Source organism: Kogia breviceps, chromosome 3 (genome assembly GCF_026419965.1).
Source record: "Kogia breviceps isolate mKogBre1 chromosome 3, mKogBre1 haplotype 1, whole genome shotgun sequence".
NCBI lineage: Eukaryota > Metazoa > Chordata > Mammalia > Artiodactyla > Physeteridae > Kogia > Kogia breviceps.
Genome location: NC_081312.1, coordinates 25,211,085 through 25,239,030, shown reverse-complemented (window position 1 = coordinate 25,239,030; position 27,946 = coordinate 25,211,085). Strand labels below are relative to the sequence as shown.

The following is a 27,946-nucleotide window of genomic DNA, read 5'->3' as shown; positions in this document are numbered from 1 at the left end:
TACAATCATACCTCAGAGATACTGCGACTTTGGTTCTAGACCACGGCAAATTGCAAGTCACATGAATTTTTTGTTTCCCAGTGCATATAAAACTTATACTCACACTCTACCGTACTCTATTAACTGTGCAATAGCATTATGTCTAAAAACACAACAAACACACTTTAATTTAAAATTTTAATTAATTTTAATTATATAAAATAATGCTGAAGAATGCTAACCATCATCTGAACCTTTACTGAATTGTACCTTTTCTGCTGGTGGAGGGTTTGAAATATTATGAGAATTATCAAAATGTGACAGATACACAAAGTGAGCAAATGCTGTTGGAAAAATGGCACTGACAGACTTGCTTAATGCAGCGTTGCCAAAAACCTTCAGTTTGTAAAAAAGAAAAACAAACGAACAAACAAAAACAGTATCTGTGAAGCACAATAAAATGAGGTATACTCCAATCTGGACAACAGAAAACCGAAGTGGGATTGATAACTTTGTAGTTTGAACAATCTGTTAAGGGAAGAAGGCACAGCAACAGAAACATGGCCATGAAAACAGGAGCAAGGCCTGAAAGGTAAAGGGCAGCATTCAAGAACATAAGGTACACAAAAAACTACTGGTGATGTATGCTCCTCATTTATTCAAATTCATAAAGAGCAATGATTTCAAATATAAAAGCCACCATTCAACTGTTTTCTTTGTGACTTCAGACACAAAACTGGTCTTTAGTTCTTTAATATAGAACTAAAGTACACAAGGCCTTTTATAAAAGTTTTAAAGCTGTTACCCCTTCTAATGCTATCAACATATACTTCAGTGCTGACAATGTACTAATAACTGTAACACAGACCTGGCCCTTGGTACAACAAAAATTAATTTTTTTTAAAGGAATTTTTCTTGCTTTTGACCCATATTTGAAATCACAAGTGCAATGTTAACTTTATGTCTTCTAGAAACAGGATGCAAATATAAAATCGTTTGGCCAAATAAGGCATTTACAAATTTTCTAAATCATTCATGATAATTAATCTATCAACACAATGGTCCCATGAGCCGAGAAAAAAGGTTAATAACACGACCCACTCTTCATCATTATCTTAATTTCTCTATCTGTACAATGAACTACCTGATATCACTAAAATTCTAGATTATTTAGTCTTTTAGGACTTTTGATCTCATTAACTTTAATTCTCTTTTCAAAAATTCAGCCTTGATGATAGCAACAATTTTTAAGTTGTTATGCCATTCGTGAATGTAGGGATTTTGTGACTTGTGTGAACATCATGAGTTACTCAATCAATTCAAAGTGCTTCTTTTGCCAGAGTAGATGTTCAGAGCTGCAGCAGGGAGTCCAGAGTCAGTGTCCTAACTTTTGATTCGTACCTGGTTTGTCACTTTCTGCACTATAAGGCAGGCATTACTGACTCCTGTTCTATCCTTTGGGAATGCCAAACAAATGGAAATCTTAGACATGGCAGGATTCAGGAGGGGTTCGGGAGTGGAACATTTGTGTGTTTAGTTTTCCTCTTTGTCTATTTACTTGATTATAACTCCTCCAAAATTAGACAAATGATTGATTTTGCCCTCTGAGCTCAAGTGCACTCACCAGGATAGCCTTGGAGACCGTAGGCTCTCCACTTGCTTACCGGCTGAAGTCCAGCTCTGTATGCATCATCGTCACTGACTGAGGACACGTTCAGGTGAGATTTGACCACCTGGCAGGAAGGAAACAGAAGTCAGTGGGCTAAAGTTATTTTACAGATTAACTGTGAGAATCTCAAACCTCTTCAGGCATTTCTGATATGGGTCAGTTAGGAGTCCTAAGTATGGGGTCCTAAACTTAGCTCTATCACTTACTTAATGTAAGACTTAGATCTAAGTCACTTAACTTCTTAGAACCTCAGTTTCCTCAACTATGTACTAATAAACACAACAGAGCTATACAAAATTGAAGTAGTGATGAGAAGCAGACTGACTTTGGCCTTTAAAACTATCTTTTCCTATGATACCACACCTTTGTGATTTCTTATAAGACTCTGAATTACGAAAGGTGTTTGGTATATGGAATACCCTAAGTCATAATGCTATTTACTTCGGTTAGGGCTAACAATAATGCTCCTGAGAAACTTGTACACAGATGGGGTTTAAACAGCTATGAGGAACACCAGGCTGGGGAGGGTGAGTGCTCAAACCACTCAGAAAAAATGGTTCAATAAAACACTGGAAATCCTGTTTGCTAGAAGTAAAATATTTGCTCTCTTAGATGGAACTTCAAAATGAAACCTGTAACTTTTTGTCTTTGTTAGTTACTTAAAAATTAAGCTTTTAAGGGGCTTATGAAAGTTTCTTTGCATTTTAGAGTATCTTATGGATGGCTCATTAAACTAGTTGAGAAATCCAATATTCAGTCACTAAAGTAACTAAGGATATTTAAAAAAAACCGAACTACTCTTACATTAATAATAAACTTAGGGTCTGGCTTGCCTGAGATACCTCCAATGTTCTCTCCCCAAAAGATATGATTATCTCTTAATCTATTAACTTTACCAAGAGTGTAGATTTCCAGACAAACTACCAATAAGTGGCTGCTGTATATCCAGTCTGTATAATGAAATGGCTATCTGAAACTCTCTGAGAGTCCTGACCACCTAACTCTTTCAAGCACCCAGAGAACAGAATGTTTTTATTTCAAACATTTCATAATGATTTCTTAAATAGATCATACTTAATACTGCACTGTAATTCAGCAACACCCTCAAACTAGAAAGAAGTTTGTGGACCTAATCTATCACATTCTAAGCTGAATCAAACCTCTCAGTCTTTTAAAGTTTTTCTGCTTCCTCCCTTGTCAGACTGTTAGCCATCACTTTCTCCTCCGCTCTCATCTGATATCTTACTAATAGCAACTTTCTTCTTCTCTAATTTGCTACTTTCAATCTGTTTTGAGCTGGAGAATGAAATACTACCCATGTTTTTACGTACTCAATAGATAGTGCATTTACTGTGTACTTACTGTTTTAGGTACTGTGCCAGATACAATGTCCCCTTCTCAGGTGGCTTACATTTTAAAATTATGTTAAGTACAACGGTAAAATATGGGCAAAAGAAGTTGAATGAAAGTCTGAGGGGTTCTCCCATGAGCCAAGTACACTATTCCTGGACTTTCTGCATGTTATTTTGACAACTCTAAGACCATCTCTGCTAACAAATGAAGTTTCTAAGAAGCTGAGTTCTAGACAAATATGATGTTACTATAGCATTCCAATTTTACTGAGATCTATTACTAAGCTTGAAAAGAACGCCTCATCCAGCCATCTGTGGACACCAACGGCAAATTAGGGATCTATCTTCAGTGTTAAAGCGATTGAAAAGAAACATACGTTATAGTTGTGATTCTCCCTGCGTCCCCCCCCCCCGTGTTTTCTTCAATTTCCACGAGGAATAATGCAAAAATAAGGCAGAAATAATGTATAGTGCTTGGATTCAGTTGCCCTTTACTTTCAACCTGGAGGGATTATCTCAGAATCTTTCAATGCCCTCTTTCTAAAAGTCCCAGAGAAGACAGGGCCTTTTATGGACAACGGCTTCTGGGAACACTCGGGTAATTGGTTTCAAGCTGTAAAACGCTACCCTAATGTCTGCGAACACGGTTAACGGGTTTTCACACAAATCTAGGTGCAAATTCAAATGGACAGTTAATGGAAAGAATAAACACCAATTCCCAGGCATTTTTTGACCGAGGCCGCAGCCAGGAAAAGCTGCGTGGAGAAACGGTCAATAGAGCCCTTCATCGCCAAAGTGTGACACTTTGTGGGCAGTTCAACTGTGCACCCAGGGAAGGCGGGGGTCGCTCAATAACCGTCAGCCTGGAAGCGAAAAGAGGTTAGGAGAACACTGACACCTCTCCAAGAAGCGAGGCGTGGCGACAGGGAGGTGCGCGCCGCTCCTCTCTACGTACCTTGTGGGCACCAGGTCCCGTGCCGCGGGCTGCGTGGGCTACCGAGAAGTCGATGACCCCTCCCAAGTCTATGGTCCCGGGGCGGCTCTGCCGGTAGAAGCGGAAAAGCTTCCGAAAGGCGTCCTCCCCAGGCTCCGCCGCCAGCGTTGCCATAGACCCAACGGCCGCCGCCATCTTCCCCATCTCCCCCATCTCGCTGCCCGGCTTCCTTTGACCCGGAAGCTGATTTCCGTGCTCCGGATGAGGCAGGCTCTTCCGGGGTCGTGACCTCAGGTCACTGGAAGTCCCTCATTCTGAAGATGGCAGCTTCGGCAGGGAGGGCAGCAATGGCACTGCGTACCAATATCCGCCGGCCGGTTGCGTTTGTGAGAAAAATTCCGTGGACCGCGGCCTCGAGTGAGTCGGAGATGTAGTAGGGGCGGAAGTTTTAGGTCGAAGCAATCCTGAAAAACCTTGCTTTCTGCGGAGCACTTAAATCAGCGTGGTGGTTGGATTAAGGCGGCTATGCTCCTGAGCAAGCCATTGAGTAGAAAGAAATTTTGTTTGCAATTAGCCGTTTAGGGATGCCCCTTGAGCTTTTGGGGCACGTATTAACGGCCTCTACCCTTTCGGAGTTTAAAGGTTTAATTACTTGGAAATATAAGACTAACGATTTAGAAGGGATTATTTTGACTGCAGGGTGGAGGATGGATTCAAAGTGGCAAAAGTAGTTTCAGTCATTTAGTTCAAAGGTGAGGATTTCAGGGTAGTGATGGAAGAATCAGATTCACTTATGTTAACCAAACAAAATCGACAGATGGCTTGAATGGGGGAAGAGTACGGATGGGGGAAAGATTGGAATGACTTGCAGGTTTTTAGCGTTGGTGAATTTCGTGATTAGAATGTAGGAGAAGCAGATCGAAAGAAGATGAAGAGTAAAGTTTAAATGTGTTTAGTTTGAAAAACCTGTGAGGTCTCCGTTAGTTGGACAGAGGACGGTGTGTATCGATGGAGAAATGCTCTCTGACGCCGTACTCCTTGGGTTAGAATTCCAGCTTGGCCATTTGGTAGTGTAACCTGACTAACGGAAGTAACTGGGGAAAAGGGCTCACTACCAAGCCTCAGTTTCCTCATCTACAAAATGGAGTCAATAATAACTTCCTCCTAGGATTGTTGACTGGATTAAATGAATCTATATGTAAACTGCTTAGACTTGTGCTCAATACAGAGTAAGTACTCAATAAATGAAAGTTGTTTTCATGATTACAAAAATTGAAGCTTATGGGAGAGGCCTAGGCTGGAGATAGAGGGCTGGGAGTAATCAGTACTGAAATCTCTCACCGACATTGATTTTTGTCAGCTGCAGGTTTTTTTTGTTTGTTTGTTTGTTGCGGTACGCGGGCCTCTCACCGTTGTGGCCTCTCCCGTTGCGGAGCACAGGCTCCGGACGCGCAGGCTCAGCGGCCATGGCTCACAGGCCCAGCCGCTCCGCGGCATGTGGGATCTTCCCGGACCGGGGCACGAACCCGCGGCCCCTGCATCGGCAGGCGGACTCTCAATCACTGCGCCACCAGGGGAGCCTTCAGCTGCAGTTTTGAGTTAAGGTTTTTACATATACTTACAAAAATTTTAAAATCCATGGTCACTTTTGCAGATATTCATGTATCAGGTCAGCTCCCTTAAACAAGGAATGGAATGAGTGTGGGTAGCAGAATAGGAAATAGATCAGTTTGTTTCCCACCTTCTGAGACCACACCCAGCAGAATGTCTTGCTTAGGCCCTGTGAAACTGGAAAGGCTGAGGGGTTTCTGCAAGCATCTTACAGATGCGTTTCCAGACCATAATGGACTTGCTCAAGATCCTCAAAGAGTGTATAAAATACGACTTTGACTACAGTCTCTCTCAGTTCATTCATTCAGCAAATGTTTAAGGAGTATCTGTTATGTGGTAAGCATTTTCTTGTTGCTTGCAGCTGTTTTTCCATAACAGCTGTAGGTAATTTGGGAAAAGGGTTACTTTCTAGAGCTAGTTTGTTTTGGAAGTGAATGTTTTCTAGAACTTTTGATACCTGGTTTAAAACTGTTTTGTTTATCCTCCAGTAATATGTTCTGTGTGAGAGCCTGATCTTGCCAGCTGGTTTGATCAACTATTAGAGCACTTCAGAAATTTAGCCCCTGTGGCTGGTTGAAGGATTACTGGACATTTATTTATTCATTCAGCAAATATTGTTTGCCCTGTTGTGTATCATTCACTGTGGACATAGTGGACTCAACACTTGGCAAGCTTATGGTATAGTGGTGGGGGTGAGGAGGCAGTTTTTGAACCAGTGAGGTTTAGATGAACTAGGGTGGTGAAACAGGTAACATGAAATGTAAATCAGTGGAAGTACCAGCACTGTAGTATGGAAGAGAAAGCGATCATGTAGTTTTGTGGGGTTTTTTTTCAAATTTAATGTGTGATTTTTAATAGATCCCGTGTTGAGGGGGGAAATTTTAAAAACACATTTAGGAAACAATTGGGAAATGTAAAATATATACTGGTGTTACCAAGTCCAAGCTTGTGCTGCTCACGGCACGACAAGGCCAGTAAGTTGAGAGAGGAGTTGTTGGGTGGGGCAAAGAAAAGCAGCTTTATTCGGAAAGCCAGCAGACCAAGAAGACGGTGGACTAGTGTTCCAAAGAAACACCTTCCCTGAGTTAAAATTCAGGCTTCTTTTATACTGCAAGGGAAGTCGGTAAAGCCCTGGTTCCAGCCAGACGCCGGAGGTGATGTGTTAATTTCTTCTTTGGTACAGCAGTTCACAGGTGGGCCTGGTCAGGACATTTCCTATGAGCTAAACAAAGGTATTTTAGCTTAACAATCATTACCAGGGAGGCAGGGTTCCCAGAGATGGGCCATTATGTATAATTTAAGCTTTATAGGCAACATCCCTTTAGTGATTAACTTGTAATAGAATACAAAAGTTCTTCCCTATTACAATGGGAGTTAGATGAAATTAGGAAATTATCATTGACTTCTAAGTGTGATAATGGTATTGTGGCTATAAATTATGTCTTTATTCCTAGGACAGGAGTGCTGAAGTATTGAGAGACGTAATGGCACTGATGTGTGTATCTTACTTAAAAATGTTTTTGAAAAACTACATATATATGCATGCATGTAGATATGTGTACATGACAAAATGTTAAGAATGACTGAATTTAGATTGTGGGTGGATTTGTAACATCTCTGCTTGCAGCCAATATGTGTAGATGTCACTACCTAATTCAGGAAGCAATTTTTTGAAGATTCCTCACTGTTTCACTGTTACACCTTAGGGAAGAGGATCTGTGTTCATTTTGTGTGGTCTCTCCTCTGGCCATGCCCAATGATTACATCAATCTCCAGAGAACGGTTCAGCTTCCTATCTGTGCTTCCCAGAGCTGTTAATTTGTTCTTGGTAGAGATGGACAAATTAATGTATTGTTTCTTCTTTTACTTCCTGTTCTTAGAGAACGAATTTAAATAAGTGACTTTTTGTCCTATATTGAGGTTAACATCCAGTTTCTCTATGGATCCACTGGTGTGTTGTAACTTAGTATTGTGGGACATCACCTTTACTACTCCAACTTTAGCACAGCTACTCACACTACACACTCACATCCCTGAAGGTCTGTGTGTGCCTCAGTTTGACTCTACTAGGTGAACAATGCTTATTTTGAACTATTCTGCCTGCTGCTGCCTGCTAGCTGAAAGGTCTTCAGTATTTTCAGTGTTTCAGTATTTTAAGGTTAGGCTGCTGACTTGCATCGACAACCGAAAACAGTAGTTAGGAGAAGGAGCTCAGCCAGAGTTGCAGGCCAGTAAAGGCTGTTTCATAGGGGCAAGGGAAGGGTCTCTTCACAGCACAAGTGGTCAGTCGGGCTGATGCAGTGAGGCTGCTCAGTAACTTACTGGGAAGCCGGGGGCAGTGGGCACACACTTGAAGGCTGCAGGCGCTTTGGGCAGAGTGAGGAGCAGCGCGAATGTTCAGCTTCGGGACCAAAAGGAACCCGGGGATCCTGCCGCCATCTGCGCAGCCACCTGGTCAGAGACACGCGGTACCCACTTATCCAAGTCCGGGTGGGGAGCCACGTGGCGGGGAGGAGGCCAGCGGCGGCCAGGTGGGATCTGGTAAGGATTCAGCAGAAGCTCTGGGGGAGGCGGACTCCAAAGGTGTGCAGCAAGCCCCGAAGCTGCCGGCGCCCTCTGTGTCCCCCTCAACGAGATACACCTGGGTGCGCAGCCAGAGCTGGAGACATTGGGGAAGCTGTGAGGCCTCCGCTGCATGCATACGGCCAAGTTTGTTGGACACCTTCGAGTCCCCAGGCCTGGTGAACTACACTGGGGGTGAACCCGTGCTGCATGGTTAAATTTGAGCCTGGGCCCCTGCAAACCTGTGAGTTCTGGTTTGCAACTGCAGGCTGTGCAGGAAGAAGCAGCACCCACACTTCCTCGTCCCAGTCTCGCGCTTCACACTCTTCCTGGGTGCCGAGAGTATCATGGCGTACCGATCCCGCACCCACCCGGCCCTGCACAGCTTTGCAGCAGGTGCGGGGTGCAGCTTCCACACGTTAGTCTCTCACCCCAGCGTTTACAGCATCACCCCGCACTTCCTGGACGCAGGCACGCCCATCATGTAGTTTTTGATCTTTAAAATAATCCACTATTCATATTTGAGGCCTCACGGGGCTAGTATGTTGTCTTGTTTTGCAGTAGGAGCCCAATAAAATCTGTGAATGTTTTTGGCCTGGGTCTTGAAGGATAGATACAATTTAGGCAAAAGGAGATTGGATTACTGACATGTTAAAGGGAAAGAACAGCAGGCAAAGACAGGAATCCACAGGACAGATACACAGATTTTCATTTGTTGTACTAGAAAGTACCTATGGGCATGCAATGGGAAGTAAGGCAGGAAGGATAGGTAGGATCCACTCAACAAACTTTATTAATAGTAACAACTATTTAACCTAATGTAAACTGTAAATTATGAAAGGCAAGTAAATTGAGATTTTATTTGGAAATCTCTAATATAGCTAACAACATGCTGTACTGTAATTGTTTTTCTGTCTTCTGTGTAACCTTCTCAGAGATTATAATCCATGAGTTAAGCACAGTACCTGGTGTGGTGAAGACACTCAGTATTTGCAGGCGATGAAGATTACAGTCAACTCAGCAATTTATCTGTCCATGTTCTCACCCCATCACCTTCCCAAATCTAGTACATTACAGTTTCATAATCAATACCATAGCTATTTCCTAGATCTTAAGGCTTCAAGGGAATACAAAGTAACTCCTGTTCACAAGAGGTTTGGGAGCTCTAGGAGCCCTTTTGGTTTCTATATCAATCTAGGATGGAGGATACAAAATTAACAACTCTTAATAGTTTTCTCTTCTTATACAGGTGAACTGAGAGAACACTTTTCACAATTTGGCCATGTACGAAAGTGCACTGTTCCTTTTGTGAGTATTATCTTTTAAAAAAAAAAAGTAATAATGTTATCCTCTAATTCTTGATTTTTTTTTGAAAGCATTATCAATTTATAGAATATGAAATGAAGTGAAGCTGTTTAGTCTTTGTTGATTGAATTATGGGTGGTTATCCTAGGTATTTGTGTTAGTTTTTTGTTGTTGCATAAAATTATCACAAACTTAATGGCTCAAAACGACACACATACATTATCTCACAGTTTGTACAGGAGTCCAGGCATAGCTTTGCTGGGTCCTCTATTCAGAGTTTCACGTAGCTGCAATCCAGGTGTCAGTTGGAGCTGCAGTCTCATCAGAGGCTCAACTGGGAAAGATTGATTTCCAAGCTCCCTTAGGTTGTTGGTAGAATTAGTCTTTCAGCTGTAGAACTGGGGTGTCTGCTATCTTGCTGGCTTTCAGCTGGAGGCTGCTCTCAGCTCCTAGGAACTGCCTGCAGTTCCTTGTTACCCGGCTTCTCTCCCTTGTGGCACCTTGCTTCGAAGTCAGCAAGGGAGTTTCTCTGGTCTGGTAAGACAGTTTTATAATGTAGTCTTTGGAGTGACACCCCATCATCCTTGCTGTATAACCTGATCAAGGGAGCAATATCCCATCACTTTTGCTATATTCTTATGCTTAGAAGTGTGTCATAGGCCTTGCCCACATTCAAGGGGAGAGATTATACAGGGTCAACATGGTGGGACACATGGAGATCTTGGGGCTGTTTTGGAATTTTGTCTGTTACAGTGTTGTAATAAGGACTTCAGAGAGTAGAGGATAATTTTATCATAAAACTAACTGGTGGAGAATATTTTAACCTTTATCCTCATTGAGTGCTTTTTGTGTGTGTGTTTATATTTGTTACATTTTCTTTGCCTCCTCATGAGGGTTTAGAAATCAATCTATAGGGAATTCCCTGGCGGTGCAGTGGTAAGGAGTCTGTGCTCTCACTGTGGAGGGCATGGGTTCAATCCCTGGTCGGGGAGCTAAGATCCCACAAGCCGAGCTCGGTGTATGGCATAAATAAGTAAATAAGTTAAAAAAAATGTAATGGAGTCCTTTAATTCCAAAAAAAAAAGTCTTAAAAAAAAGAAATCAATCTACGGATTTGTTCTACTTTATCCTGGGCTGTATTTTTCTGTGGACTCTCTAGATTACTGTTTTTTGGGGTGTGTGACGTGAGTACAGAGTTTACACATGCTTCACTAAAACTGCTTTTTTCCTCATGGCACTGAAAAGGCTGTGGTAAAGTAGCAACTTAAATTCTTAATGCTTGGTTTAACATTACTTGCCTTCCAAAGATCTAACAGATTACACATATCCAGTGCTAGTAAAGGTGTAGGGAAACTGGTACTGAAATTGTTGAGAAGTTAACTGATACCTTCACTGAAGGGTAATTTGGCAAAATCTATTAACAATAAGAATTTGCTTTGATCTAGCAGTTTCATTTCTAGGAATTTATACTACAGAAATGTGAAGTCAAGAATGTTCAAAACAGCATTGTTTAATAATATCATAATTGGAAAGAACCTAAGTGTTCATCAGTGGGGTTGGTTAAATAGATACTAATTCATTGATACAATGGGATTTATAGTTGATTTAAAAAATGAGGCATTTGTATTACAGACATGAAAATCTATAAGCATAAAAATAGTTTTAAAAGTGTATGAAATTTGCATTTTTTGAAGAGCATTTAAAACAACGTTTCTTGGAATTCCCTGGCAGTCCAGTGGTTAGGACTCTGTGCTTCTACTGCAGGGGGCAAGGGTTCGATCCCTAGTTGGGGAACCAAGATCCTGCATGCCACGTGGCCAATAAATAAATAAATAAATATATTAAAAATGAAAAAAAGTTTCTCCAAAAGGTAGCATTTTTCTTAGTTGCCATTTCCCTCTTAGAAGAATTTAGGACCCAGAGTTAACAGATTTTAGATTTAAACATGAGGTTTTGATTCTTGGGAAAATTAAGTAATGTGTAAGAGGAAGAAAATTAGTTTCTAGTAACAAGTTCATTGTACTCGTTAGAAATCCAGGTTCCAATTTTAAATACATAGTATCTAAATTTTAGCACAAAAATGTTAATGCCTTTACAAGTGGAAATGGCCACCTGGAATAGAGTGCTTTAGAAATCGTCCTATCTATCTGAGGTAAGGAGTGAATCACTGGGACATTAACAGAAACTTTTCCTGTGCTCTAGGTTAATACTTATAAACTTACGTTCCAGGTATATGGGGGTAATTTCCAAGAATGTGTTTTTGGGGGCAGAGCACAACATAACTTTGTAACAAGACTGATGATGTACATTGAGTGAATAGACATCTTCGCATTTTTTACATAGAAGGGCTGGAGAGCTGGGCAGGGTATGTCTAAGCACACTAGAACCTCTGATGTATAAGACATATAGAATCTGATGTATAGGTTGAATGATAAGCACTCTGTTTTTTACACAAAGGGAAGTAGCAGAACTGCTTAAATTAACCAGAAGTCTAGAACTAGGTAAATAAGGGTAACTTTTTTCTTTTTCATTAGGAGCATGTGATGATAATGGTGGTAGTAGTTGTGATGAGGGTGGTTAGTCTCAGAAATTACTAGAAATGCACCTAGGTTTTAAGGGTTAATTTTCTAGTTTCTAGAAGTGAAGAAATTAGAAACAGGAAGAGTACTTCTTTATGTGATCAAAATTTCACTTGACTATTGCTGTTAATGGTGTATATCTAGAATGACACAGAAAGCTCTTTACTTATATTTCTCCAGTGGTAGCAGAAAAGCGTTATGATTAACAGAGATTAAGCTTTGGGTAAATAGGAGAGTATTTGTATTAAAGCAGGGTTTTTGATATTTATTAAAATGTATTTTACTCCATTTTGGCGATGAAAAAGTTGGTAGTTTGATTTGGAACTCCTGGAAACTTTCTCAAGTTCATGATTATTCTCTTCCTAAATTTTGAATTTTTAGGACAAAGAGACTGGCTTTCACAGAGGTATGGGTTGGATTCAGTTTTCTTCAGAAGAAGAACTTCACAATGCACTGCAACAGGAAAATCATGTTATTGATGGAGTAAAGGTAAATATTTTTCTATATCATGTCATGAGCTTTCTGTATATCAGTTAAATAGGTCAGAAGTGTGAAATGACAGGGACTTTGGAAGATTTGTAACTTAATGTTTGTTAAAGAATGGTGGTGGTGGGAGAGTGCCCAGTTCTAAAAGGTCTGGAAAGGGAAGTACAGGAAGACACTTTAATGGTTAGCAAGGTATATGCAACACAGAACAGTGGAAACAGCAGGGCGACTCTGGTTGAAATCCTGGCTTTTCCACTTACTATGTAACCTTGGGCCAGACTGATTTACAGTTTTCAGAGAGTCTTAAGTACAAGGAACAAATAACATCCTTTGACTTCCTGATGCTGACTCCTTAACACAACAAGTTTTCAGTTTTAATGTTTTTGCAGACATTGCCTTTCCTTACAGTGCTTATGTGATTTCTTTTTCTTTTTTTTTTTTTCCCCAGCTCCATGTTCAAGCTCAAAAACCCAAAGCTTTGCAAGGGGACCAAACATCTGATGAAGAGAAAGATTTTTGACACCATCACTGCCTATTAAATAAACAAAACTGGAAATTTTGTCTAAATGTTTTTATTGGAAACAGATAGTTGCACCAAGCAAGAGCTTACTTTCCCCACTCCAAATTAAAACAGAGCACAACGAGGGCAAACATCATTTGGCAGGACAGTTCCAATATGTGAACATCCTTCTTTCTACGCACTGTGGTTGGGGTAACTTTATTTGTAAGCAGTCATTCTTAGACAAAATATTAACCCCAAAGTACTAATGTCACTCGAAAGGAAGTGGCCTTAATTTCATGTGTGGGGCAGTATGTTCTGTAAATGCCAAAAGGTGGGAGAAGCACAAACACAACTCACTCTTTAAAAAAACTAAATAATTCAAAGTAGAATTTTTCCATCCCCCCCTTTCTTCTATAATAAAAAGTAGTGCTGGGCTCTGACACCCAGATTTAGTTTTTATCCTGGCCATTTACAAAGTGTTCCCCCATATGACTTGCATATTAGGGTTATGAATAATAGTTCATTCACTCTGAAGAAAGTATCTACTCCTTTCTCCTCTTCTTGCCTTCATGCTCATGTTCCTTGGGGCGGCTGCTATCTGAGGGTCTTTTAGAGCCACCGTGCTGTTTGGCTTCTTCCAAAAATTTGTCCAAACCAAAAGGATCCTCCTCAAACTGAACTGGTCCTTCTCGGCCTCTTTGTCTACGGTCTGAACCAGAAAACTCCTTATCGGGAACAAATCTAGGGAAAAAGAGAAACGACCATGAACTACTTTGTCTTCACTGGTGCAGACACAAACTAAACTGTCTGCCTTGGTACCTGTTAGTCTTTATTCTGGCTTCTAGGTCATCACCATACATGTCCTTGTCCAGATTTTTACTGGGCCTGTAAATATTCTGGGCCATATCTTTACCACCTCTCCAGGCTTGATCATAAACATTGTAAATTTCATCTTCTCCACCTGCAAAACCACTGTCCATACCCTGTGGAAAAACAGGATGTTAAAAATGTACATGTTATTATTTATTAAAAGTTGAATCTGATTACATTCTTGTGAAGAGTAAAAACCCTTGCTCATTTATAGCTCACATTTTCAATAATCTGAACTGCAAATAAAAAGGTCATTAAAGAATGGTCACAAAGTCCATTTTTTGTTCATACCACCTTTGGGTTCTTAGATTAAATATGGTACTCGTTAACAACTGACTGCTTTAGCGTAGTCTTTAAAATTGGAGGATGCTAGTATGTTAATTTCCTTTTCCCTGAGGACTGGTATTCATATCAACACTTAATATATGCTATTTCTAGACTCTTTGTACCTTGGATTGGTTGAAGAGCCTTTGGTCATACTGAACTTCATTGGAAGCCCGAGGATTGGGCACACCCAGAGCAATGACTTCACTGATATCTCGATTTTCATTTCTCTGCAGTTTCGACCTGTTTTGAAATACCATGCCACAAACTGAAAATTATTCACAAACAAGTTGAATTTCCACTTAAATACAACCGATATCAGAAGCAGAGTAAATATGTACATTCACATCTTGTGAATATATATTCCTTGATAATGCATAATCAGGATGGCAGCTCTTAAAGCATTTCAGATACATGATTATAAGAGATAGGGTTATACAGTTAAGCCTTCCTGACAGCAGAAAAGAACTGCTAAGAGACTCTTTTTTCCTTGAGATAAAATTGGTACGTAAGTTTCAGGACTACAACATAATTTGGCATCTGTATACCCTACACAAAGTGATCATCACTAAATGTCTAGTTACTGTCCATCACCATGCAATTGACCTTCAGCCATTTCACCAATCCCTCAGCCCCCTTCCCCTCTGGTAACCACCAATCTGTTTTCTGTATCTATGAGTTTGTTTTTGTTTTGTTCTGTTTTTGTAGACTTCCCATGAGTGAAATCACACAGTATTTTTCTTTCTCTGACTTGTTTCACTTGGCATAATACCCTCAAGGTTCATCCATGTTGTCACAAACGGCAGGATTTTTTAATGCCTGAGTTGTACTCTAGTGTTCCATTCATCTGTTGATGGGCACTTAGATTGCCTCCATCTCTTGGCTATTGTAAATAATGCTGCAGCGAACACAGGGATGCATATATTTTTTTGAATTCGTGTGTTTTGTATTCTTCAGAAAAATGCCCAGATGTGGACTAGCTGGATCATATGGTAGTTCTATTCTTAATTTTTTGAGGAATCTCCATAGTGTTTTCCATAATGACTGCACCAATTTATAATCCCACAAACAGTGCATGAGGGTTTTCTTTTCTCCACATCCCCTCCAATACTTGCTATTTCTTGTCTTTCTGATAAGAGCCATTCTAACAGGTGTGTGGTTTTAATTTGCATTTCCCTAATAATTAGTGATGTTGATTATCTTTTCATGTGCCTGTTGACCATATGCATGTCTTCCTTGCAAAAATGTCTATCCAGATCCTCTGCCCATTTAATTGGGTTTGTTTTTTTGTTGTTGAGTTGTATGAGTTCTTTATATATTTTGGATATTAATCCCTTGTTGGATATATGATTTGCAAGTATCTTCTCCCATTCAGTAGGTTGCCTTTTCGTTTTGATGATGGTTTCCTTCACCGTGCAGAAGTTTTTAATATAGTCCCATTTATTTATTTTTCCTTTTGTTTCCTTTGCCTTTAGAGTCAGATTTACAAAAAACATTGCTAAGACCAATGTCAAAGAGCTTATTACTACTTGTGTTTTCTTCTAGGAATTTTACGGTTTAAGGTCTTACATTCAAATCCTTAATTCATTTTGAGTTAATTTTTGTGCATACATTCAAATCCTTAATTCATTTTTGAGTTAATTTTTGTGCATGGTGTAAGACAGTGGTCTAGTTTCATTCTTTTGCCTGTAGCTGTCCAGTTTTTCCAATACCATTTATTGAAGAGACTGTCCTTTCTCAAAAGAATCATTCTTTTTTTTTTTTTTTTTTTTTTGGTGGTACGCGGGCCTCTCACTGTTGTGGCCTCTCCCGTTGCGGAGCACAGGCTCCGGACACGCAGGCTCAGCAGCCATGGCTCACGGGCCCAGCCGCTCCGCGGCATGTGGGATCTTCCCGGACTGACCCCTGCATCAGCAGGCGGGCTCTCAACCACTGCGCCACCAGGGAAGCCCCAAAAGAATCATTCTTGATATGGAAGTCTTTAATACAAGCAATCACCTTGTAATGCATGCTGAGACATGAAACTGCTATGGTCTATATCTACTATTATAAAGGGTTAGGGGGAGTAGATGCAAATTGTATGTATCACACGAATCATTTTCAATAAGCTAGAATCCGTTCTTTTACCTAACCACATTTAGTAAGTTTATCCTATTAGAATTCTGAGGTAAATATATCAATGACTGGATTACTCAGTAAGATTTTTGACATTCAGATTAACTTAATTCCCCTGCTGTTTCAGTATATATGCAATCTACATTGCAGTGATACCATGGTAACTGTCATCATTTATTTTACTAGAGGGTCAGGTTTTAAAATGATTTCTATAGACAATCTTAATTTTCATACAATCACAAGTTTAAAGCTTTTCTATGTTATCAATTCTCATAGTCATGTTACTGGTTTTAAGGGCTCAATTGATCCACAGAGCCATTTTAATTTTTGCAGCTTAGGAAGTTCAAACTAAGAGTGTCATTAACCGTGCACTTTCATACTTCGTTCCTCTCTCCTACTCTGTACATTTAAACACAACACTAAATTCAGATTTTCTGCTTATCCATGACTTCACTCATTCAGGGAGATGAAATATGCCATTAAACAACAAAGAACACCACCAGCAGGAATCTGTTTAAGATATGACTTGAAAAAATAGATTGTATCAGCTCAGAGGAGGATGAGAGCATGGAAAACTGCCTATTTGGAAAGAAAATGTTTTGCATTTGACCCTTACTCAGAATTCCACCTCTGTATTACAGCATGTCTTCAACTTTTCAGCAATTTCAGTCCTCAGCCTTTGGTGAACCACAAACTTCACTAATCCCTACTTTATTCCCAGTCTCCATATGTGTATTTCCTTTGTTCTATACAAGTCTGTACTTATTAAGAGCGCTGTCAACTTTCCTAAGTAATTTCAAATGACAGCTCTGTCTTTCTGAATTTTAAGTGAAACTGCTCATGAAGAGAGGCTGACTTTCACTTCTTTTTTTTTTTTTTTTTTTTTTTTGCGGTATGCGGGCCTCTCACTGTTGTGGCCTCTCCCATTGCGGAGCACAGGCTCCGGACGCACAGGCCCAGCGGCCATGGCTCACGGGCTTAGTTGCTCCACGGCATGTGGGATCCTCCCGGACCAGGGCACGAACCCATGTCTCCTGCATCTGCAGGCGGACTCTCAACAACTGCGCCACCAGGGAAGCCCCTGACTTTCACTTCTTACAAAACCTGCTCTTCTTCCCCACTGTACCTGGTACAGTACTCTGCATGTGAAAGGATCTCAATAAAGGTACAGAAGCTTATTTCCCATCTAGAGGAATAGGCACATGATAAATCTGTCTCACCATTTGAAACAGGAAAAGAACAGACCAGAACAGGCATATCCACTACTTTCTATTAACAAACATGATCTCAATCCCCTTTTCTATATCCCCATCATTCTCAATTCTAGCTGACTCTACAAGGTAATGGAAGAAAAGATAACTTCCATGGATAGTTAGTTCTTCTGCTAAGACAGAGTAAGCAGTTAAGTGCAAGAAAATAAGTGCTGATTTATTAAGTTATCAACCTGAAGGGCAAAGAGAGAGAAGCAAACTGGTCTTAAAGGTGCACTAAACCTTGTCTCTAAAAGGTTCACAGAGGCCACTCTTCATAATTCGTATTTATCTCAAATAGTACCAACCTCTTATCTGGAGCTGCCCTGGAAAGATTCCGGTCATGCTGTCTCTCTTTTCGCCTGTCATGCCGGATTTCATCCCTCTCACGTGCCTCCCCATCCTCTGTGTGGACACAGTTGAAAATTACTTTATCACTATATTACCCATTGATATTTTGAACATGAGAATATTCTTTAACCTTAGACAGAAAAATCCATGAATTTCTTTGTACTCTCATTCAGCCCTTTTAACCTTACTTGCGATTAATTTAAATCCAATAGTATTGGTTTAATTTTTGAATGTGAATTCCAGAATCATGCATGCAGCTAGTGCTTAGGCATAAAGTGTACTACTACATCAAAGTAGTATGGTGGATTGACAGATGGAGAGAGAGCTGGGTAGGTATGTGATAAAGCAAATTTAGCAATGCTAATTGTTTTTAAATAAATATTAACTGTAGAATCTAGGTGCTGGAGATATGGGTTCATTGTACAATTCCTTCAACTTTTCTATGTGTTTTAAAATTTTCATAATAAAATGTCAGGAAAAAAGAATTATGCTAAGTTTATCCTTATATTTTCAAAGACTGACTTCGAATAAAGAACCTTTTGCTCATGGTACATTGGAGCTGGTTGCACCTTGCTCTGTATCTATTGTGTTTATGTCTATCTTCATTTCTCTGCTCTCTCCAGGCTGAAGGGATATAGTGTAGATATAGAAGGAATACAGTGTAGAGCATGAGCTTTGGAGCCAGACTGTCTGGATTCAAATCCTGTTTCTACAACAGATTAGCAAATGTGAAATTGTGCCGATGACTTAACCCCTCTGAGCCTTCGTCTCCTCCTCTGTAAAACAGTGATAATAACAGAACCACTGCATATGGCTGCTGTAGGGATTATATAAGTTAATATATGTAAAGTGCTCAGAGCGGTGCCTGCCATAATAAACACTCAATAAGCGTTAGCTTTTATTAATATTTGGCAAGATATTTTTAAAATTTTTAACTAATTTCTCAAGAACCATTCTTTTTTTTTTTTTTTTTTTTTAATCAGTTTAGAGAACTTAGATACAGGGAAGTTTTACTCTGAATAGTGGCTAGGTTACAACAGGTAGCTTTTTATATCTTGCCTCATTAAGACATTTATATATGATTCAAGGAAGTGGATTACTACTTATAACCTTAGTTACTTCCCTACAGTTGAACTCTAGACTCCTATAACCAATTGCCTGCTTGCCACCTCCATTTTAAACTTAGCATGTCCACAACTAAACTCTTAATCTTTCCCTCCCAAATCTCTTCCCCCTGCAGTCTTCTCAATATTAGTAAATGGCAACTCAATCCTTCTCAAATATTTAGACCAAAAGTTCTAGAGTCATCCTTGACTCCTTTTCTGTCATTCCTCTACCAAATCCATAAGCAAATTTTGTCAGCTCTACTTCCAAAACACATCCAGTACCTGACCATGTTTTCACTACCTCTCATTATTATCTCTCATCTGGATTATTGCAATAGCTTTCCAAACGGTTTCCCTGCTTCTCCAAATGACCATTCCATAGCCTTCTAACATATGCAAGATCATGTCACTCTGCTCAAAACTCTTCAAATTGCTTCCCTTGTTACTTGAAGTAAAAGCTATGTTCTTACAACGAATAAAAGGCATACATGACCTGGCCATTTTGCCCTAACTACTCTGACACCTCATCTCCTACTGCTTAGCTTTCTCAGTCTAATCCACCCATACTGGCCTCCTGCTTTTCCTTGAACACACCAGTTATACTCCCAACTCAGGGCCTTTGCACTTGCTGTTCCTTCTATCTGGGATGCTCTTCCCTAAGATATCCACGTGGCTCACTTCCTTACTTCCTTCAAGTGTTTGTGCTAATGTTACTATCTCAGAAGTGAGGCCTATTCCGACCACTCTCTCCTTCTGGCACTTTTATACTCCTTCTCTGTTTTATTTTTCTCCATAGCTACTATCATCTTCTAATATATCATATGACTAACTTTTTCTGGTCTGTCTACATTCACTAAAATGCTCACTGCTATACCCACCTGTCTAGTAGAAAACTCTGTGTCTAGAAGAGAGCCTTGCACACAGTAGATGCTCAATATGAAGGGAATGAATAATTACACTAGTCTAGGATTTATTAATGAAAGAAAAACCACTCTCATAATTTTCTTGAATTTGAATTAGTCCTCTCACTCTACCTGAATTAATATACCAATGTAGACCACTAGATAAAGCCAGAGAGAAAATACCGGCAGATTTAATGATCGAAGGCCTACAAGATAGAAAACCTCTGGATTAGTTTACCATGTGGGGGAGATGAATTTTTCATTACCATGTGGGGGAAGTGAATTATTCAGATGGAGATCAGATTTCTTTTTCTAAGTTTCAAGAAAATTTAAAAAAGAGAAAATTAAGCCTATCATTTGAGTAATATGTGATTTTTAAAAGTATACTGCCCAGAACTTTAAAAACTTCTGGTGTTCTTGCATATTAGAGGCCCACATTTAAATACACATTCTTTATTTTCTACTGTTTCAGCTTAATAAGGCAGAAATTACTGTTTCACGTCTACATTATTTCTGAAATATCTATACTTTCTTTATATGTATGTACTGCTTCTGTATGCAATAAAAAACAATAGAGATTTTCTAAAATGAGATAGATATTATTAACAATGCAAATTCAGCTTAGTAATGAGTATCTCATACCTTTTTCCACATGGGTTTTGATCCCAGCTCTTCTCTCCCTGGCCTTCTGGGCCATTTCTCTAAGTTTCTCTTCATGTTTCTCCTTTTCTTTTTGAGCCATCTTTCTCTCTACTTGAGCACGCATTTCCACAGCTTCACGAGCCTGTGAGTAAATTCAGATGTTAAATAAGACACTATTGGGGATAAAGAATTATAGCTGTCATGACTAAACTCTGGACTGAAAGAACAGTTATAAAGAATTCAAATTTGTTATTGCTGATTAAAACAGATTCTTGTCTACAAAAAGATAACTTGCCTAGATGACATTGCAAATTTAGCTTTTTCACTAGGAGAAATGTTTTAGTGGTTGAAACTATAGTGACCCCAATCAATCTTGTAAGTCAGTGTTTCACTAATGTTTTCTCAGAAACAATCTAAAAAATAAATTTAAATAAGATTCCAGTAAAGCAATTTTCAGTATCAATAACAGGAACTGGTTATATTCTCAAAATCAATCAGACCAACTCAAGATAAAGCCTTAGAGGGCAGATAGCAGAAGCAAGAAGAATTAAAATCCTGCAGCCTGTGGAACAAAAACCACATTCACAGAAAGACAGACAAGATGAAAACACAGACGGCTATGTACCAGATGAAGGAACAAGATAAAACCTCAGAAAAACAACTAAATGAAGTGGAGATAGGCAACCTTCCAGAAAAAGAATTCAGAATAATGACAGTGAAGATGATCCAGGACCTTGGAAAAAGAATGGAGGCAAGGATCGAGAAGATGCAAGAAATGTTTAACAAAGACCGACAAGAATTAAAGAACAAACAAACAGAGATGAACAATACAATAACTGAAATGAAAACTACACTAGAAGGAATCAATAGCAGAATAACTGAGGCAGAAGAATGGATAAGTGACCTGGAAGAGAATGGTGGAATTCACTGCTGCAGAACAGCGTAAAGAAAAAGAATGAAAAGAAATGAAGACAACGTAAGACATCTCTGAGACAACGTTAAACGCAACAACATTCGCATTATAGGGGTCCCAGAAGGAGAAGAGAGAGAGAAAGGACCGGAGAAAATATTTAAAGAGATTATAGTAAAAAAATTCCCTAACATGGGAAAGGAAATAGCCACCCAAGTCCAGGAAGCGCAGAGTCCCATACTGGATAAACCCAAGGAAAAACACGCCGCGACACATAATAATGAAAGTGGCAAAAATAAAGACAAAGAAAAATTATTGAAAGCAGCAAGGGAAAAACAACAAATAACATACAAGGGAACTCCCATAAGGTTAACAGCTGATTTCTCAGCAGAAACTCTACAAGCCAGAAGGGAGTGGCATGATATAATTAAAGTGATGAAAGGGAAGAACCTACAACCAAGATTACTCTACCCAGCAAGGATCTCATTCAGATTCAACAGAGAAATCAAAAGCTTTACAGACAAGCAAAAGCTAAGAGAATTAAGCACCACCAAACCAGCTCTACAACAAATGCTAAAGGAACTTCTCTAAGTTGGAAAAACAAGAGAAGAAAAGGACCTACAAAAGCAAACCCAAAACAATTAAGAAAATGGTCATGGGAACATACATGTCGGTAATTACCCTAAACGTGAATGGATTAAATGCTCCAACCAAAAGACACAGGCTTGCTGAATGGATACAAAAACAAGACCCATCTATATGCTGTCTACAATAGACCCACTTCAGACCTAGGGACACATACAGACTGAAAGTGAGGGGATGGAAAAAGATATTCCATGCAAATCGAAATCAAAAGGAAGCTGGAGTAGCAATTCTAATATCAGACAAAATAGACTTTAAAATAAAGAATGTTCAAAAGACAAGGAAGGACACTACATAATGATCAAGGGATCAATCTCAGAGGAAGATATAACAATTATAACTATATATGCACCCAACATAGGAGCACCTCAATACATAAGGCAACTGCTAACAGCTATAAAAGAGGAAATTGACAGTAGCACAATAATACTAGGGGACTTTAACACCTCACTTACACCAATGGACAGAACATCCAACAGATAATTATTAAGGAAACACAAGCTTTAAATGACACAGCAGACCAGACAGATTTAATTCATATTTATAGGACATTACATCCAAAAACAACAGATTAAACTTTCTTCTCAAGTGTGCACAGAACATTCTCCAGGATAGATCACATCTTGGGTCACAAATCAAGCCTCAGTAAATTTAAGAAAATTGAAATCATATCAAGCATCTTTTCTGACCACAATGCTATGAGATTAGAAATGAATTACAGGGAAACAAACCTAAGAAACACAAACATGTGGAGGCTAAATAATATGTTACTAAATAACCAAGGGATGACTGAAGAAATCAAAGAGGAAATCAAAAAATACCTGGAGACAAATGACAATGAAAACATGATGATCCAAAACCTATGGGATGCAGCAAAAGCAGTTCTAAGAGGGAAGTTTATAGCTATACAAGCCTACCTCAAGAAACAACAAAAATCTCAAATAAACAATCTAAACTTACACCTAAAGGAACCAGAGAAAGAAGAACAAACAAAACGCAAAGTTAGCAGAAGGAAAGAAATCATAATGATCAGAGCAGAAATAAATGAAATAGAAACAAAGAAAACAGCAAAGATCAATAAAACTAAAAGCTGGTACTTAGAGAAGATAAACCAAATTGATAAACCATTAGGCAGACTCATCAAGAAAAAAAGGGAGAGGACTCAAATCAATAAAATTAGAAATGAAAAAGGAGAAGTTACAACAGACACCACAGAAATACAAAGCATCCTAAGACACTACTACAAGCAACTATGACAATAAAATGGAAAACCTGGAAGAAATGGACAAATCCTTAGAAAGGGATAACCTTTCAAGACTGAATGAGGAAGAAACAGAAAATATGAACAGACCAATCACAAGTAATGAAATTGAAACTGTGATTAAAAATCTTGCAACAAACAAAAGTCCAGGACCAGATGGCTTCACAGGTGAATTCTATCAAACATTTAGAGAAGAGCTAACACCCATCCTTCTCAAACTCTTCCAAAAAACTACACACCCAAATTCATTCTATGGAAGGAACACTCCCAAACTCATTCTATGAGGCCACCATCATCCTGATACCAAAACCAGAGATACTACAAAAAAAAGAAAATTACAGGCCAATATTACTGATGACCACATATGCAAAAGTCCTCAACAAAATACTAGCAAACAGAATCCAACAGCACATTAAAAGGATCATACACCATGATCAAGTGGGGTTTATTCCAGGAATGCAAGGATTCTTCAATATATGCAAATCAATCAACGTGATACACCATATCAACAAACTGAAGGAGAAAAACCATATGGTCATCTCAATAGATACAGAGAAAGCTGTTGACAAAATTCAACACCCATTTATGATAAAAACCCTGCAGAAAGTAGGCATAGAGGGAATTTTCCTCAACATAATAAAGGCCATATATGACAAACCCACAGCCAACATCATCCTCAATGTTGAAAAACTGAAACCATTTCTACTATGATCAGGAACAAGACAAAGTTGCCCACTCTCACCACTCTTATTCAACATAGTTTTGGAAGTTTTAGCCACAGCAATCAGAGAAGAAAAAGAAATAAAAGGAATACAAATTGGAAAAGAAGTAAAACTGTCACTGTTTGCAGATGACATGATACTATACATAAAGAATCCTAGGGCTTCCCTGGTGGCGCAGTGGTTGCGAGTCTGCCTGCCAATGCAGGGGACACGGGTTCATGCCCCGGTCCGGGAGGATCCCATGTGCCGCGGAGTGGCTGGGCCTGTGAGCCATGGCCGCTGAGCCTGCGCGTCTGGAGCTTGTGCTCCGCAACGGGAGAGGTCACAACAGTGAGAGGCCCGTGTACCGAAAAAAAAAAAAAAGAATCCTAAAGATGCTACCAGAAAACCACTAAAGCTAATCAATGAATTTGATAAAGTTGCAGGATACAAAATCAATGCACAGAAATCTCTTGCATTCCTATACACTAATGATGAAAAATCTGAAAGAGAAATTAAGGAAACACTCCCATTTACCATTTCAACAAAATGAATAAAATACCTAGGAATAAACCTACCTAGGGAGACAAAAGACCTGTATGCAGAAAACTATAAGACACTGATGAAAGAAATTAAAGATGATACCAACAGATGGAGATATACCATGTTCTTGGATTGGAAGAATCAATATTGTGAAAATGACTATACTACCCAAAGCAATCTACAGATTGAATGCAATCCCTATCAAATTACCAATGACATTTTTATGGAACTAGAACAAAAAATCGTAAAATTTGTATGGAGACACAAAATACCCTGAATACCCAAAGCAGTCTTGAGGGAAAAATATGGAGCTGGAGGAATCAGACTCCCTGACTTCAGACTATACTACAAACCTATAGTAATCAAGACAATATGGTACTGGCACAAAAACAGGAACATAGATCAATGGAACAAGATAGAAAGCCCAGACATAAACCCATGCACCTATGGCCAACTGATCTATGACAAAGAGGCAAGGATATACAATGGAGAAAATACAGTCTCTTCAATAAGTGGTACTGGGAAAACTGGACAGCTACATGTAAAAGAATGAAATTAGAACACTCCCTAACACCATACACTAAAATAAACTCAAAATGGATTAGAGACCTAAATGTTAAGACTGGACACTATAAAACTCTTAGAGGAATACATAGAAGAACACTCTTTGACATAAATCACAGCAAGATCTTTTTTGATCCACCTCCTAGAGTTATGGAAATAAAAACAAAAATTAACAAATGGGACCTAATGAAACTTCAGAGCTTTTGCACAGCAAAGGAAACCATAAACAAGATGAAAAGATAATCCTCAGGATGGGAGAAAATATTTGCAAACGAATCAATGGGCAAAGGATTAATCTCCAAAATATATAAACAGCTCATGCAGCTCAATATTAAAAAAACAAACAACCCAATCCAAAAATGGGCAGAAGACCTAAATAGACATTTCTCCAAAGAAGACATACAGATGGCCAAGAAGCACATGAAAAGCTGCTCAACATCACTAATTATTAGAGAAATGCACATCAAAACTACAATGAGGTATCACCTCACACCAGTTAGAATGGGCATCAGAAAATCTGCAAACAACAAATGCTGGAGAGGGTGTGGAGAAAAGGGAACCCTCTTGCACTGTTGGTGGGAATGTAAATTGATACAGCCACTATGGAGAACAGTATGGAGGTTCCTTAAAAAACTAAAGATAGAACTACCACATGATCCAGCAATCCCCCTACTGGGCATATACCCAGTGAAAACCATAATTCAAAAAGACACGTGCACCACAATGTTCACTGCAGCACTATTTACAATAGGCAGGTCATGGAAGCAACCTAAATGCCCATCGACAGATGAATAAAGAAGATGTGGTAAATATATACAATGGAATATTACTCAGCCATAAAAAGCAATGAAATTGGGTCATTTGTAGAGACGTGGATGGATCTAGAGACTGTCGTACAGAGTGAAGTAAGTCAGAAAGAGAAAAACAAATATTGTATATTAACGCATATATGTGGAACCTAGAAAAATGGTACTGATGAACCGGTTTGCACCGCACAAGTTGAGACACAGATGCAGAGAAGAAATGTATGGACACCAAGGGGGGAAAGTGGCAGGGGGGCTGTGTGTGTGATGAATTGGGAGATTGCAACTGACATGTATACACTGATGTGGATAAAATGGATGACTAATAAGAACCTGCTGTATAAAAAGATAAATAAAATAAAATTCAAAAAAAATAGATAAAGCCTTAGTGTAGATGTGCAAGAGGTAATTTCCATAAGGGTGCTCACTGTGATACAGAAGGTATACTCTTCTATGTTCTATACACACGCCATGATGTATGTAAAGTTCAAAGACACATATTAATACCATGATATTAATAGACAGCCAATATTATGAATGTCATTTTCTATGGCATTCAACACATCAGAATGTTTATTTGCCCTTCCCTGATACTGACCTTTTGGGAGACACCTGCATTTAAAAGAGAGAAAAATGATGAAATCTAAAAAGAGCAGCTGGCAATCTTCCCCAAATTAGATCAGCCTAGTGAACCATTATTCTGGAATGTTGTGGGGAAGCCGAATCACCAGTGGTGAGGAAGTTGTATGAGTGTACGAATGGTGAGACCAGGTACTGAGCTGCAACCAGCACCTGTCATCTCTGGAACACATCCACAGGTGACAGCCTCTTCAGGTACTCAGCAATGTAGCTAAAATAACAGTATCTTAGGTAACTGAGAACGGATTTACAAATTACCAAGAGCATTAAACAACTTAATTATAACAGACCAACCTTCCGATCAGCAATGTAGAGGGCTTCGGCCAGTTTTGCAAAATTTTCATTGATGTGAACTGTCTGCAGTCCTCTTCCATCAGCTGCCAGACGTTTATCTAATGGAATTGTATAACCCTAGCATGAAGGCAGATAGAAAACACTGGTCAAAAAAGAGCTACTACAGAGTCTTTAAAACTAGATTTATATATGTCCGTTTTGACAACCATTTAAAGTTTTTTCCTTACATCTTTCTTCATAATTAAGCAACAACAGCAGCAGCTAACAATGAGTGCTTTGTGTGGAGGATTGTTTAAGCACTTTATATCCATGGCCTCATTTAACCTTCACAACAATTCTGTAAGACTGGTAACATTATTAATTCCGTTTCACAAATAAGGATACTGAGGTAACGTCCCCAATGTCACACAGTTAATAAACAGACAAACTAGGATTTAAACTTGGGCAGTATGATTTCAGAGTGCAAGCTCTGGGAAAACAGATTCTCATGTTAAGACTGTGGGTTATAATAAAAGGAAATCATTATCAAATAGTTAATAGTTATTCATCAAGTAAAATACCTTTAGTCATACAAAGGTAGAACAAATCACTAAAATCACAGTGTCTATAGGTAGCTTAATCTGCTGTACTGTTCTCATGACTTGTCAGATTCTTGGAACCCTGCAAGTTTTAGTACATGGAAAAAAGATAAAATTTGCTAGACAGCTAAGATTCTGTGTTTTGAAATTTTGCATCCTATTTCAACAACTCAAGGAATACGTTTGAACATTCATGTAACTTTCAGGCTTAGCTTTATTCTTCCAGATTTCTGACTAGACTCCCAAATACTGACCTCTAGTCCATGATCTTTATTCCTAATATAAGGAAGTGTTACAGAGTCAGCTCAAGACACTTCATAGTTACATACATATTAATCAATCCAAACCAGACCACCCAACAATCTTTTTGTTTCAGGATGAGTGTATAACTTTTTTTTTTTTTGGACACGCCGCACAGCTTGTGGGATCTTACTTCCCCGACCAGGGATTGAACCCGGGCCTTTGGCAGTGA

General features: G+C 39.1%; 3 protein-coding genes across 5 annotated transcripts in view; 1 reads left to right on the top strand and 2 right to left on the bottom strand.

Annotated features, from left to right (window-relative positions):
- Positions 1 to 4,165, bottom strand: part of ALKBH1 (alkB homolog 1, histone H2A dioxygenase) — a 28,171-nt gene extending 24,006 nt beyond the window's left edge. For all 3 annotated transcript variants that reach the window (XM_067027983.1, XM_067027984.1, XM_059057643.2), the window contains exons 1-2: positions 3,956 to 4,165; positions 1,604 to 1,712 (exon numbers count right to left, since the gene is read on the bottom strand). In XM_067027983.1, the coding sequence (XP_066884084.1) occupies positions 1,604 to 1,712; positions 3,956 to 4,147 (301 nt within the window). In that variant the 5' untranslated portion in view covers positions 4,148 to 4,165. The remainder of the gene's footprint in view (positions 1 to 1,603; positions 1,713 to 3,955) is intronic.
- Positions 4,166 to 4,216: 51 nt separating this feature from the next.
- On the top strand, positions 4,217 to 13,036 carry SLIRP (SRA stem-loop interacting RNA binding protein). The gene is made up of 4 exons (XM_059057674.2): positions 4,217 to 4,351; positions 9,357 to 9,415; positions 12,373 to 12,480; positions 12,926 to 13,036. The coding sequence occupies exons 1-4, from the start codon at positions 4,255 to 4,257 to the stop codon at positions 12,995 to 12,997; spliced, it is 336 nt and encodes a 111-aa protein (XP_058913657.1). The 5' UTR covers positions 4,217 to 4,254; the 3' UTR covers positions 12,998 to 13,036.
- The window catches only part of SNW1 (SNW domain containing 1), a 55,264-nt gene continuing 40,351 nt past the window's right edge, over positions 13,034 to 27,946 (bottom strand). Inside the window, exons 10-15 of the mRNA XM_059057629.2 lie at positions 26,897 to 27,013; positions 20,540 to 20,681; positions 17,847 to 17,943; positions 14,299 to 14,416; positions 13,799 to 13,962; positions 13,034 to 13,720 (exon numbers count right to left, since the gene is read on the bottom strand). Coding sequence (XP_058913612.1) covers positions 13,522 to 13,720; positions 13,799 to 13,962; positions 14,299 to 14,416; positions 17,847 to 17,943; positions 20,540 to 20,681; positions 26,897 to 27,013 — 837 coding nt within the window. The 3' untranslated portion in view covers positions 13,034 to 13,521. The remainder of the gene's footprint in view (positions 13,721 to 13,798; positions 13,963 to 14,298; positions 14,417 to 17,846; positions 17,944 to 20,539; positions 20,682 to 26,896; positions 27,014 to 27,946) is intronic.

Excerpts from the sequence above, each read along its gene's own strand:
- SLIRP (XM_059057674.2), top strand. The coding sequence starts at position 4,255 with ATGGCAGCTTCGGCAGGGAGGGCAGCAATGGCACTGCGTACCAATATC. Across the intron at positions 9,416-12,372 it reads GAAAGTGCACTGTTCCTTTT|GACAAAGAGACTGGCTTTCA; the intron begins GTGAGTATTATC and ends TTGAATTTTTAG. Across the intron at positions 12,481-12,925 it reads ATGTTATTGATGGAGTAAAG|CTCCATGTTCAAGCTCAAAA; the intron begins GTAAATATTTTT and ends TTTTTTCCCCAG.